Below are 14962 nucleotides of genomic sequence, written 5' to 3'. Positions count from 1 at the left end.
ATATTGGTGACCTGATGTTATGGACAATATTCTCCCAGACCTCTTGTTCAAAGTCTATATTCAGATTCCTTTTATTATTTACTCTGCTAAATTTAACTGGAGTTCCAGGTTTTATGTTTATGGTCAGTTTATTGGCAAATTTATGGATTGATCAATTGATAACTTAAAATATTATGTGCCTCGATGGAGCCTGTTGCTATCTGTGTTTATTGTGCTGAAAGGACAATGATTTAGTCTGTGTAGACTGATAGGGTTCACCAGAATAATGGAACTCATATTTGACATCTGGCTGTGTACTGGAGGGAACAGTTATTGGTATGAAAACTGATACCATTTTGACCATAATATTTTTTTCCTGTTGGCAAAAGCCAGGACAATGAGCCTGAAAAAATGCATTGTCTAACATTTAAAGTTAGAGTATTTTATTTGGAAACTTTTCCACCTTCTCAAACATGTATTATTTAAAGTAACTTACCTTTTGGGGAGTCATCAAAAACACAAACACACATGTGACTTTTCCAACAGACACAAGAATGTCACTTTCCTAAAAAACTCTGTACTGACTCATACAAACATCACACCATGATCCCTTTCATCATTACTAGAAGTGCGTCAGCAGAGATATAATGCACATTTTATATTGTATAATGTCACAAAAATTTGGCCTTTACCTTTAACCTTTAAATGTATGGTGGTGTCCATATCTGCAGAGAACCTGCCCTCTGCCTGCATTTCTTTGCTCGAGATGCTTTGCCAACCCAAAACATCGGTATTTAATGTCCTGAGAATGAGACTCAATGAGCTATCTTTCTGGTGAATTTACGAACAACTCAGACATATCTTACTGACTCTACCTTTATGTCTCGAGTGCATAAATTCCTGCATAAACTCCTTTCTGTTAATTTCTGGAACAGACCAACAAGTCTAGAGCCTCAATATTGTTTTAACAAATCACATAGTATGTGTCTGATATAAACGTCTGACATAGTGTGTCCTCCATACCTTTTTGTGTTTTTTAATTTTATTGAAACTATAAAATATAAAAATCAACAATAAAAAAGGAAAATAAATTAAGCGCTCCACACCAATAAAACGTTATTCTCTCCTCTGAGCTTGCATTCTGCGAGAGAAGTGCATACTTCACTTCAGTTTATTGTCATACAACACAGTCTTGGTATTACAGAGTAATAAATATTGACTAAATAGCTGGAGTGCAGTACTCTGTTACTCAGACCCTTCTGTTAATGTGGAAGTGTTGCCTCTCACCTTGACAGCTTGGTTTAGCTCTGTCCCACTCCGGTCTCTTGCTGTTGCCCATGACACATGTCAGAGTGGAGTAGCCCTGCAGCAGGTAGCCAGCCTCGCAATGAAATGTCACCATAGAACCCAGCTTGTAGTCGGTACCCATTCTCGTGCCATTCATCATATTCCCAGGATCAAAACACGCCTCCCGCAGTTTTGCTGCCAATCGAGAGAACAAAGCTTTGAGAACAGTGACAACAGTCTAAAATGAGAGGAGTTTCTAATTAAAGAGAGATAGGTACAAATAGTTATACAGGCTGCAAGGGTGTGTTTGATTCAACAAAACTGTGTTATTAAAAAAGAACATGGTAAACATGTTGGAAACAGATAAGAGTGAACCAAAGGCTATTCTCACAGCTGGTATAAAAATTACAAAAAGTAGTTTTGTACAGTGGCATACTTCAAAGACGTTATTTTCTAATTCATTTACATATGCATGAATGCATTAATCCCCTGCTGTAATACATAAACATACTCTGTGAAAATGCATGTAGAATCCCACTTGCATAGGCAATCGCATAGTACCTTTATACTCCAAATGAAAGCCGGTGTAGCTCACAGAGCCATCACTGCGAAATGCCAAGTACATGAAGTTGGAAGTGCTCTCAATCTTCTCAGGTAGTTTACTGTCTTGGAAACTGCCAATCAGATGAGCGGTGCTGTCGGCCCCATCGTAGATATACAAGAAATCATAGTTGGGCTCAATGCTGAAGCTGTGGCAAGTCAAAGAAACAGACAAATGAGAGATAAAACAGGTATTATTTTGCCAAGCCTTAACCACCAGATTGTATAGATTGTATGTTAGATTTAGAATGCATCAGGATTTCAAAATGAGAGTGTGCACCGCAGTGTTAGAAGTGACTCATGCCAAGCGATTTGTTTTGCATCTCCAGACAAAGAGATAAAAAAAGATATCTCCCCCAAGAGGTGAGAAGAGATTAAATTGTTGTGACACTGCGCTGGCACAAAATCTTCCCAGACGGCAATGGCAATGCAGTGTGAAAAGATCGTTTCATATTGTAGCGCTGTATATCAAATCACATGCCGCAGTGAGGGAGAGAGCAGCATTTGTTTTCAAAATAATGAGCGTGGTTTATGACAAAAATGTAAATAGCTTGGAGATAATTGCATTTGAGTTGGATCAAGGCAACTCCAATTTAAAATCATAACTCCATCCTTTCATTTGGCATTCCCAAGAGAGAAGGCAGCATTGTGGTAACTCTATTAGATGTTTGTTTTGAAGGACAAAGTTTAAAAAAGAAACATGGTGGATTTCTCTCCTTCACCTCAAGAAGAGGGAAAGTGGGTGGAAGCACAGAAAGAGCCGTAACACCTATGCATCTTTCTCCGGACTGTCATGAGCCGACTATAAAAATAATACTCAACAGTCAAGAGTAACACTGCCCTTGAAATATGCCCTCAGGCCCATCTGTGAGTTTGCTCTGCCAGTATTGCTGCTAAAAGCTTAGATCGCAATTAATAATGTAAAGCTTACAGTCTGAGTATTATTCAGCCTAGGAAATGAGTTGCGCTCGTATCACAATTCTGCCTGAAATACACAGTGCTCATCCAGAAATCTTGTTCACCACATTCCAGCAAAGCGGCAGGAACACCCGCCTTCTAGGTGTTTGTGGCAGTACCGCTGATCCCCCCCCTCTATCTCCCAACACACCTGGACATAACGTCAGGTCCTCTGCTTAACACACATGGCCAACTTTGCTCAATACTATGATGTTATAGCTGGTTCCACTGCAGAAAACAAGCAATTCCATGGCACAACCTGAGCCGCTGTGCATCCACTAAGAACTGACTCCATTCTGTTACAGGTAGGTTACACAGGTTTAGGGAAAGCTTCATCTTGTAAGCTACTGGACCATGGACTTAAGAGGACAACACTTTTTTTTTCCACTGTCTCCAGTATTTTTTTTTATAGGAGGCATGGCTGACATCCTTAAATTTTACTCACATGATCCACACTTGTGAAGAAACCCATGTGCTTTAAATGGGAAATAATGCAACTTTTTTTCACATTTTATCAGACCGAAAGAAATCAGTCGACTGATATTATCAGACCAGTATCGACCTAATGCAACCCTAACAATCTATATCAGTATGGGGATATATGTTATTCCATATGTGCCGTTATGCGCTTTTTTTGTTTTACAGGACATTCTTTACTTTTATGTTTGGACTAAAAGCAACTTAAAGTAACATGGATACTGTAGCAGCTGATGTTACCTGATGAAAGCCAAGGAGATGACATAGTCAGAGTGGACAGTAATAAGCCAGTCACAGTCTTTGCTGTGTGGATAGGGGTGCGGGTAGTTGGGAGAGAGGATGAATCCCGAAGATCCAGTCACATTCCCACCACATGGAGCTTGAGAAATAAAAAAGGAAGAGGAGATGAATGAGAAATAAGCAGATAGTGATCACGAACAAAGTCTTTAAATGTGCCTGAGCTGCTGCAAACGTCTTTGGCTGAGTTGAAGTCAGTCTGAGACAGGTAAGGAAGAAGCACTTGTAGGTCATTAAATATAATTGAGTCCAAATCTATGACCTTTCTCAACCTCGATCAGCAACAACCATCAGCACCACAGTGACATCAGGCCAAAAAAACAGGGCATTAGTAAGACTGTGCCATTATTTCCCTACATTATGATTAAGAGGTATTTTTCTGACACTTGTCTTACCAACATATTGGATCTTGCTGATACATTTTCCAATTAAATTCTGGTGTAGCCTGTAAGTGTTTTTTTTCAGTACAACAGGTCAGCTGCACACAAAAATATGTTTTTATCTCTATGTAGTTGTACATAGCAGGATGTAAAGTATGATAAATATGGAGAATAAACACAATTCAACAAATACAGAGAATAAACTCTCCAACTATAAATTATTCAAGCAACAAAACTGATCTCTGCAACACTTTCAACAATCTATCTGCTTATTTACTTCTTGTTCCTTGATCGCTATGTAATTATCTTGATAATGTTTTCCACTGGCTATTGGATCTCACAGGGCCTAGAAAGAGGAAGCTGATATGAAACTAACGTAAGATATGGTGTACATGGGTGACATCTTATTTGAAGGGTGGAATATCAGTGATAACAAACCGGATAAAAATATATCTGTAGCATGTAGAAATGCTGTTGCTGTATGCTGTAATAATATAACTGGGTAATTAAACCAATTATGTTAGACTTTACCTGAACTCATAGAATAAATCAGTGAAAATATAATGTGATTTATATTATCGCATCTAACAGCTCGCTCGTCATTATTATTTTCTTTTTTGTAGTATCTAAGATGAATGCTTCCTATGCGTACTTTTAAATAATTAAAGATAATGTTATAAAAGAAAACCTATGGAAATGCCAGGCTATAAAATGTTTATCAGTTGTTTTAAGTGTGCATGATGCTATGTGAATCTACTTGCACTAATACTGATACTATGTAAAATGATGAATTTGAAAAAAGAGATATAATGACAAATCAATTAGCAAATGTGAACATCTCTGCTCTAGGATTTAACTGGATGGATTATGTTTATGTGATTTTTAATGTTTTTTTGAGTGTATGTCAGAGGATACTCTCTGTGCCTGAATCTGAAAGCCCCACAAAAAGGATTTACTTGTCATTTGTTGCTGTCATGTTCTACTATAAAGTAGTGACACGCTGATGAGTATGTTGCTCTTATTAAGTGCAGTAACACTTCATTTGTACGAGGACAGCTGACATTTACATCAAGTTCTCTCTCATACAGACTTGCTTCTGGTGTCATTATATTATGCTGAGTCATGTGATCTTGTAATCGCATTGCGAGACCTACAACTGCCTAGCTCCTTCCTGGCCAGAAAAACCTCAGCTAGACCCGTTGGCAGCAACTCAAGAACATCTAGGTTTCTTTGGACCTACTTAGTGTAATTATTTCTAATTACATTGTTAAGTAATTAGCTGTTAAGCTCTAATAAGACAATGTGTTGGGAGACCTTAGAGTACTCAGACTTTGACTGGCTACAAAAATGGATTTGTCCACATAAGAGTTGGCAAACAACTCAAAATATATCTGCAGAGTCTTGTTTATCATACACATATTTTTAAGACATCAGTGTGTGAGAATTATTGTCTCTGCTACAGCCAGTTAATAGAAAAATTCCCTTGCTCCCTATTCCTCTCACCATCTCTCTTTTGCAGATCCCTTATACTTCCATCCTTCCCTCCTTCCCTCACTCAATCCATAAACCCCTCTCCGTCTCCTCCACACATCCCCCTTCTTTAACTCACACTATCTCCCCCCTCTCTCACCAATGCAGCTTGGAGGGCTGGGCTGCCAGTAGTATCTATTTTCCACTTGGATGCAAGTGATTCTGCTCTCCCCCTGCAATTCATATCCCGGATCACAAGAGAAGGTCACAGAGTCGCCGGGCTCCCGCCCTTCCCCATTGCGACTACCATTCATGGGAATACCTGGATCTCTGCAAGCTGTCGCAAGCGAACCTGAAGGGCGAACACACACATGTGACACACACACATTAAAAATGCCCATGTGCATACAAAGTACATGGAATCAATGAGCACAGGAGAAAACACATACACACACACACACAGAGTTTCATATCACACGGTAGACAGCTGTCAAGCTGAAACTGTAGCTCAAACAGAGTTAGAGCACAGAGCAGATTACATACTGATATCAGTCAAAATCCTGCAGTGTTTTCCTAATCTCTTTTCCTAAACCACAGCTGTGAAGCAGCCCAGAGCTACTAGAATGATCTGGTAAAATCTGATGGATTCTTCAAATGATCCCATCTTGACAGACTTTATTGAGAGACTTAACACAGTTAAGTATATTGCAGTTTGGTGTAATTTCTTTTCTTTTCTAAAATACAAAAACACTGAGCAAAACTGTGATATGAGTATATATGATGTTATTAATAGATAAAATATAACACACAATAGATCTGTTTTCAAAATGTAGGTGCTAATAAATCACTCAATAAGATTTAACATTTGTAAAACAGGGGGTCAGACAGACGATAATTATTGAAAGTGTAACTTTCAATCTTCTTACCCAAAAATAGACGAATATCCTAAAAAAACATCCTGGCCACCATCCACAAGACACAGTTACACGAGGGTCTGCAGGTCTGCAGAAGGTGACTTAACACAACCAGGATTTTATTTCTGTAAATCAGTAGCCTTTAGCTTTAGGCAAACTGGCTGTGTAAGTACAGTATGCATCTCCAGAATCGATTCCAGCTTCAAACCTGTGCAGTGAATCCCATGTAATTGATTTTTATATTAGGCTTCAATGCCTGTATACTAAAGAAAATGAAAACAAACTCATTTTATGTGTCATATATGATATGTTACAGAACTGCTATAGTTGTGTGTTTGGTTTTGAAACAACTCATCAGCAGAAGATGTAGAGTGCATTTAGTAATATAGCAGCAAAAGCTGCACAGGAGACCGTCAGCACTAAACTGTGACATACCTGGGACTCTCATTGCTCATCAGGACATGGTTAAAGCTTACATAAAATACAGAGAGATCCAATGGCATGAGGAAATCTGCACTTTATAACATTTGGGAGTCTACTGTCTCGAAATTAATAAAAGTGCATATACATTGAAATACCTTTCAACTCCTCTCAGTGACTCACTGAGAGCAAACAAATTACATCTGCAGTACATCAACTACTCGGCATGAAATACTCACTGGAGAAGTCGATGGCAAAGCCAGACTTTGTGATATAAAAGTCAGTCTCGAACTGAATGGTGACGACGTTGAGAGTGGAGTGGATCCCCTCGGGTAGCAGCGAGCCACTAACCTCCTTCAGAGACATCTCGTTCTCAGGAGGCCCGTCCCACACCTTCAAGATGTCATGGGACGCCTCCGTGTCGAATGCAAGAAACTGGAGACTGGGGGAGAGGTGAATAGTGTCACTTTGGCTTTAATTCTATCCAGTCACATTTGTATTTAAGATTTCAGATCCAGTCAATTCACTCACGTTTAGTTGATGCTTGTGATGCCTTTGCATCTCAAATAAAACAAAAACAAATATTCCCAAGGAGAAAAGCAAAATAGGTGCTGAACCTGGCAAGATTAAATGAGTTCAAAGAAGAGATCTATCTCGAGACAGTGTCCCTTTGCTTTTGGGCATTTCAGTTGAGATTTGGTATCATCAATCAATTTTTGCCAAAGTTAGAAATATGAGTGCACAGACTTATCTGCAATCTCATCAAGAGATAGCCTCAAGCAGCTCTTCTGACAAATAATGTGTGGCTGACTTTATGAAATCATACCATGTTTACTTCGACCTCTAAGCCCAAATGGGTTTTATTTCACAGTAATACTAGGTGCTCTCAACCAAAAAAAAAATGCTTCCATGTCCCAGGAAAATTCCCCTGGGTGCTGTCGCAGTGCCTACAAAGTCCCTCTTCGAATCATTGTTAATGGAGCGGCTGCAGACTGTTTCTCTTGATGACGTCTAGCTTTAGCAGAGATATTTTCACGTTTAGAATCTTAACTGAACTGAATAACATCTCATGAAAACATTTTTAGGATGTTTTCATCTTTCAAGTCTTTTAAAGTCAGGTCAAGTTAAGATGACCTCAGTTAATTTAAGATGCATTTAAATCAACTCAGTTCAGTTCTAGGCAATTTCCTTGTGCATAAACTGCAGTCTTATGATAACGTCAATCAAATTCCCTTTAGTTTTATCACACAGATCTGCTGAGTGTCCAACTTTGCCTTTGTTGATTTTAACTAATTAGAATCTTAAGAAGACTACCAATTTAAGGCCCAAATACATGTTTTTCCCCTCACCACAATATTTCATGAGTAATGATGCACAATACAATTTGCATATTTTGATAAATAATGCTCATTTAAATTAGATTATTCTAAAGTATTAGGATTTTCTAAAACATTATAAATGGCTTAGAGTTCTACAAAGACAAAAGCAAACTTTTTTTTAATTCATAATGGGTATACTGTACATGCATAAATATGTATGTGTTTATTTATTAGCTTGAGTTACCTGACAATGTTGCCAGAGTTGACCTCAATTGTCCAGGTGCACCTCAGATTGTTGTCATAGGGGAAGGGATACCCAGGAGAGAGGATACGCCCTGTAGACTCACCCTTAAAACTGCCACCACACTCCGCTGCAGCCACACAAACACACACAAACAAAAAAATACATGAAAACCTCCAGAAGTGCAGACTCACACGAGAGGAAACACTCAACACAGTATGTTGAAACCAAATACAGAAAAAAATGCTCTAAGACTCCAAGCTCAGTGGAGCTCTGAGCCTACAATGAGAACTAATGAACAACAGTTTAAATTCTGCTGAAAATGAACCGTTTTCTTTTTCTAACAGGTAATGGGACTGCAACAAAGACTTCCTGCCTGGGCAGAGATACTCAGAGATGCAAAACTTGCTTTGTCTCTAAGTATGCCTCCTAATGATGCCATTAATTAACTTTAAAAAGACTGTGTCCAGAGAATATATAGTCTGGGCCTCACACTACAGGGAGGACACTGCTACAAATGTTAATGACTGAAGGAATCTTATCATCCAATCTATGTTGTCTCTCCCCTGGTTATCATCTTGCTATCTATATTACAGAACAACCGGCACTTAATTAATAGGAAAATTGCATTAGATTACCACAGTGGTAGGCTATAATCAGTATCATAACACTGGGCAAATGTAAAAGTCCTTGACAGGAGCCAGGATGTAGCCCTGGAGAAATGACTGGTAATCCCATTTAACATTCAGCTCACAGATACCAAGCTCACTATCAATATTGACCATTCAGTGATCCAGCACTGTTAAACGGTTAATCAATAGACTGATTTAGCTTTTTTGTGATTGTATTGAACGTTCCACAATGCCAGACTGAAGTGCTTTTACTGAAAAAAGACAACAAATACATGTGTCGTTGAAAAAGGCAAGAGGACATGGTGGCATTTTAAGTGCAATTCTGCACACGTCCAGAAATTTGTAAATCATTTCTTACCCTAATCCATCACTGTTAGACATCAAGAAACAGACACTGGCTCACAACACCTTGCAGACTCTAGCTGCGTGCAGGTAATAGCTTTATCATTTCTCTGCCTCTCTGTCTCAGCATGTTCTGAATATGAAAGTACAGCCAAAATTATACGTCACATCCATGACTCAATCTGACATGAATACTACGATAATTGTGCTTTTACTTTTAGAAAATGCTGATCAATTGCTTGTGGATTAAAACATCTAAATAACACAGTCTATGAATGAAAGCAAGGCACTGCAACAGTGAAAGCTCAATAGCAATTAAGATTGCTTCACTATTCTGTTCTTAATGACTCTATAGAGCCAGTTGTGCATCAAGGACACACAGGGAGATCAATGATTCACAATAAAACATCAGAGCTCTTTATATTATCTTACAAAATGACAAGCGGTCTATTTTCCTTCAACACAGTTCAATTAGGTGGAAATCATCTCTGGATAAATCCTTAGGATTAACACCTAGCTGAGCAATGTTGACAGTCTGCCTGGCCTGAATAATAATATAAGCTCCTACAGAAAAGCAGAGAGATGGACAGAGACAGGGAGACAGGATGTCTTGGAACAGAAACTGAGACACAGACAAAGACAGCGTTAAGACACAGGCAGAAAGGATTACCTATACATGACGGCAGGTGGTTGTCCCATGCCCTTCTCTCCCCAGTCATGCACTTGAGTATGCCGCTGCCGTGCAGGGTGTAACCTTGGTCACAGCCGAACGTGATGGCACTTCCAGCAAAGTGACCCTGGTCACTGACTTTAAAGCCAAACTGTGGCACACCTGGATCATCACAGTGGGACAGCTCAAAGCCTTGACAAGAAAAATTTAGGAGAAGAGAAGAAGAGGGTCACGAAGTATCTGAGTCAAAGAATGGCAACATGAAAAACCATACACACATACCAACAAAGAACTGCTTGTCAGCATTTAAAACCTCTGGAGAGCAGCCATTCTGTAAACCAAGGCCATATTGCCATTTATCTGTATTGTAGAGAGATATTGATTGAGCTTTGAGAATTAATTTCCAGTTGAGCACAGATGAGAGCTGGGCTTACAATCCCAATATATTACTTGGCAGTAAAAGATTCCTTTTGGACAGAGAGAACAATTAGACGTTCACAATTAAATGTTCAATTGAGTGTGGACATTTACCACGACTGAGAAACAGCCCATCCACTCGTAACGCTTTGGGGTAATAGAAAGGAAATAAAATAAACAAGCCACAAACAAGAAAATGTTGCAATAACTCTTTAGCTCGCCATGTTTGAACTTGACCATGGCTGTTATGTGCGTCCCTCTCTTTCGGGTACTAAATGTAAGTGTTCTGCTATGCAGCAACAGTGGCCGCACATAAACCCAGCAGTGCTGATTTATGGTCTCTTCTCACAGCGAGGTCCATGCCCATGCCAGATGTTATGGTAGTATTACAAGTGTCATGCCCAGTATAAATCTCCAGCAGTTGCAGCTCACATTTAGAAAATTACCCCAGCACTTTTGGTAGAGGAGTCATGAAAACATGATCAGATTTCATGTTCAGCTGCCCGTATCCCACCTTCTGCTTGCCCTGTGCCGTTCATACATCAGTCAGGCTTCTACCGCTTGAAAATGCTATTCATTCAGATGGAGAAGACCATGTAAAAGCTGCACTTTGAGAGGGATAAAGGGTGCAGCTTGTAGTATTCTATTTACCTTGTGCACATCCCTGGAAAAAATAGGAATGAAATGACATTACATGATACTTAATTATGGGTAATTCTGTAACTCAAAAGGCAGCTTGTAATTAAACCATAATATCATCAAACTAATGTAGTTGCATTGCTGGTGGTAATTTATTTAGCTGTTGTAAATGAGTGCACATCCCTGATTAATGTACATTTTATTATTATTTCTGTAGGTCTGTCAGGATGCAAAACCAAAACTGAGAGTAATGCTTTACTGCACTCTTTAGTATTTATATAATTTGAAGTATACTGTGCCCAGCACATTTGTTGCATTTATCACAGACTAAAAACTACCAATGTGTGCCTAGTAACTGCAAGTTAGCTGCAAACTTTTTCGCTTTCATACTATTCAAGTGAAAACAGCTCTTGGCCTGTTGCCATGCTCACTAACTATGTTGAATTCTACTCAAACCCACTGGTAGACAAAAAGAATTCAGAGAGCTCAATTGCAGGTAAAACACAAAAACACTTTAAATTGGACTGCAAAATGCAATGTCACCAAAACATTCCCGTGTCACAGTAATAAATTAGAAACAGTTAGTAACAATACACAGTCAGCAAGCCAATTAGAGAGAGAAACAAAACCCATCTATTAGTGGCCCACTTACAACAGTGACCCAAACTTTCAATGCACACACACTCATACATACTGTATGTAGAGACACGCTAATGCCAATGCACACACAAATACACTGATTTCAAACAATCCCAGCAATAATTCACCTGTTTTAACAAGGTACAGTTAGGCAGGCATAGGCACTAATTGCAGGACTGTAGACCAAAGGATGAGGGAAAAGGGATTCACAGAGAGACAGACAGAGGGAGAGAAAGGGAGGCGAGAAAAAAGCTAATTTTCCTGCAGGAATGGCGCAGATACACCATGCTGTGTTTAATGGATACCCTGACAGTGAAAGACACAGTGAAGCAGGGTGAGGGTCAATTAAAATTTTCTTTTAAATTCTGCTACTTGAGATGCCTGGCTCCTGAAGTGAGGCTAAATTCACTCATTTGGAAAAGCTTTAGGGCCCTCCTCCCCCAGGGAAATGAAATGTGACTTACTGTGGTATATGAGCCGGAACCCTGCTGCCGTCGCCTCCTGGTCAGAGTAAAATTCGAGCCACAGATAGTTGGAGGTGCTGGTGAGGGACAGACCTTGCATCAGTGTGCCTGTGTATGTGCCAAGCAGTGGGGCTGCGCCGTCTTTACCATCATACACCTGATCAGAGACAGAAGAACGTGATGGAGAGGTTTGCTACTTATGGGGAATAAAAAATACCCACAATAAAGTAGATTCATATTAAGAATTAAATATTCATACTGAAGAAATAGAGCCAGAATTAAAAAGAAGCTATTAGTACTGTATTTCCTCTGGTTTATATGGCATCTCTATTGCAAAACCAATGACCTAAATGGGGTGTGAAAATTAGATTGGAGTGACCATAATTCTACCCATTGATTTGCCACTATGCAACTGTAAAGCTGGATTAAAAAGGTGGCAGGATCATGATGTGAAACAACAAAAGACGATTTAACAAACCAAATTTTACACATTCTTCAATAATGAAATACCTAAATCCAAGGAGTGTTTAAAAGTAGTGCATTCCTCAAGCAAAGAACAACGTAGATTGTTTGTTTTATGTTCAGAGGATTTTTGCAGAACATAATTGCATTTTTAATCTTCCTTTGCTATTCTTTTTTTTAAATCACAGATATGTTTTGATCCACAAACCTAATGGAAAGTATTTATTGACAAAGCACTCTTTTAAAATTCAAAATGTACAAATTTTCAGCAGTATACCTAATCTTTCCTGATTGGCATCTCTGAAATAACAAGAAATGACACACAATGCCATGAGCTCTTCCTTTGAAATACTATGGGGGCCCTCTCTGTTTTAGTTTTTCCCTTCCTTCAAGTCAATTTAGCTCTCTAAGCATGTCTTTTCACATTTCAGATGTTCACAAAATGACTAAGTACAAGAGATTACCGTCTACACAACTCCATTACTGGAAACACAGATAGTAGGCTACAATACTGTTAATTGAAGCATTAGACAAGACATCTGCATCCCAAAAAGAGTGCATTCCAGCTGTGAAGTGGCGACTACACAGTCATTTACTTCACATCTGTGGTGCTTACCAAAACTGTTAAAATGCCCTTGAGCAAAGAAATGAATCCCTTCCTTTCCAAAGGGATGATGATGCTGCTGCTGCTGTTTGACCTTTGCTCTGCTTTCCGAGGCAAAACACTTGTGCATTCTGCCTGGTGCTTTACATAAAATCCCCTTTCTAGTTTCCAGTGGTGTTCATACTGCAATAAAAAAGCATCAGGACCTGCCACAAATACTTAAACATTTATTAATTGATTTGAATGTGTCCTTCACCAACACCCTGTGTTTATTTGCTGGTAATCTCTTTTCTGTCAACAAAGAGGAGCGACAGCTTTGTGTTTTTACCTTGAGGATGTCACCTGGTGCAAGCTGAAAGGTGCCAGCAGTGATGTTGATGCCTTTGCCTGTTTGGACCTGAATGCTGTACACACATTCGTGGCTGTTGTCATAGTTCATTGGATAGTTTGGTGACAAAAGAACTCCCTCGTTGTTGGAGACTGTTGATCCACATTCGGCTGCACACACAGACAATAGACATTACTAGTTACATAATAACAGGCACTGCAAAAAGAGACTCAGATTTGGTGCTACTAAAGGGATAAAGGTATAATTCAAATCTCTTATTTGGATGATTGTAATTACTAATTCATCCACATGTCCATTCCTTTTTATTACTTTCCTATCATAATAGTCATTATGAACTGGCACTGACACGTTGTGAAATGCTGAGCAGACTATTAAATGCTCAGTGTAAAAACATTACAGGCTTCGTTTCTAAGATTTACCCCACTGGCTTTCTCACACCATGCCAAGATAAAACACAAGAGGATTACTTTCCAAAATGAACTGTACTGAATCTAAAGAGCAAATTATAGACTATGAATGGGCTGGACATCAATGCACACTATGCATTTCTCTGCATGTATACTAAATAACATATGACAGATTTTTATTTATTTATTTTCCTTTAAAACATGAGTAAGCCTGCTTTAAAACTCACAACCAATTAAAAGCAGTCCCTACAGGCCCTACATAAACATTTTGCTACTTGTTTCCAAGCGCTGCTATCATGTAAAATTCATATCATCATAGCCGTCCTTTTCTAACATGGGGCTAACTGGTGTGCCAGAGGCAGGGTTAAGCCCTCCATCACAGGGTGTGATGGCACCAGTTTTAAAGACACAATCCTTCTGCTATGAAACGACTAGATCCCTGGAGTCAGCTCTTAAAATGTGCAAGTAATGTAATTGAGCTCCTCTGGGGGGAAAAAAAGAAAATCAGTGCAGTGGTACTGCCCCTGAAGTCCTTTCCCCTGACCTGCCCTTGGAGCACCCTTCAATGGAAAAGAGATCTCCCAGGACAGTTTTAGCCTAGCAGCTCGAATCAGTATTAATCACAGGTCCGAGCTTTTAATTGCAATCTACTTAAGTAAACCCAATTCCACTGAGCTCTTGAATGTCTAATAAAAAGTTTATATCAGTGCCAAACACATTAAAAACCTGACTAACAGTGTAAATTCTGCAAAGTACACATGCACAAACAAGGAAAGAAAACGGAATAAAAGCAGCTGACCACGTACCCACACACCTTGGCAGAGGGGCACTCCACATGCGGCGGCCACCTCCCAAGCACACGATCTCCTTTGCCCCCTGCAGACGGTAGCCTGTGTTGCAGTAGAACCCCAGTGAGTCACCAATGCCGAACCTGGAGCCCGTGTGCCAGCCGAACCGAGGCGTTCCAGGGTCCTGACAGGGTTCGAGATCATACTC

General features: G+C 39.4%; 1 protein-coding gene across 1 annotated transcript in view; it reads right to left on the bottom strand.

The window, feature by feature from the left end:
• LOC146321193 (CUB and sushi domain-containing protein 3-like) overlaps positions 1–14962 on the bottom strand; it is a 184720-nt gene that overhangs the window by 132807 nt on the left and 36951 nt on the right. Inside the window, exons 17-26 of the mRNA XM_084726245.1 lie at positions 14773–14961; positions 13539–13708; positions 12145–12301; positions 9986–10177; positions 8345–8471; positions 7021–7223; positions 5608–5799; positions 3541–3679; positions 1828–2015; positions 1267–1461 (exon numbers count right to left, since the gene is read on the bottom strand). Of these exons, the coding sequence (XP_084582371.1) occupies positions 1267–1461; positions 1828–2015; positions 3541–3679; positions 5608–5799; positions 7021–7223; positions 8345–8471; positions 9986–10177; positions 12145–12301; positions 13539–13708; positions 14773–14961 (1752 nt within the window). The remainder of the gene's footprint in view (positions 1–1266; positions 1462–1827; positions 2016–3540; positions 3680–5607; positions 5800–7020; positions 7224–8344; positions 8472–9985; positions 10178–12144; positions 12302–13538; positions 13709–14772; position 14962) is intronic.

The sequence above is a fragment of the Lutjanus erythropterus genome, chromosome 9 (assembly GCF_056507025.1).
Source record: "Lutjanus erythropterus isolate fLutEry1 chromosome 9, fLutEry1.hap2, whole genome shotgun sequence".
Taxonomy (NCBI): Eukaryota; Metazoa; Chordata; class Actinopteri; order Lutjaniformes; family Lutjanidae; genus Lutjanus; species Lutjanus erythropterus.
This window is presented reverse-complemented; position numbering and strand designations above follow the sequence as displayed.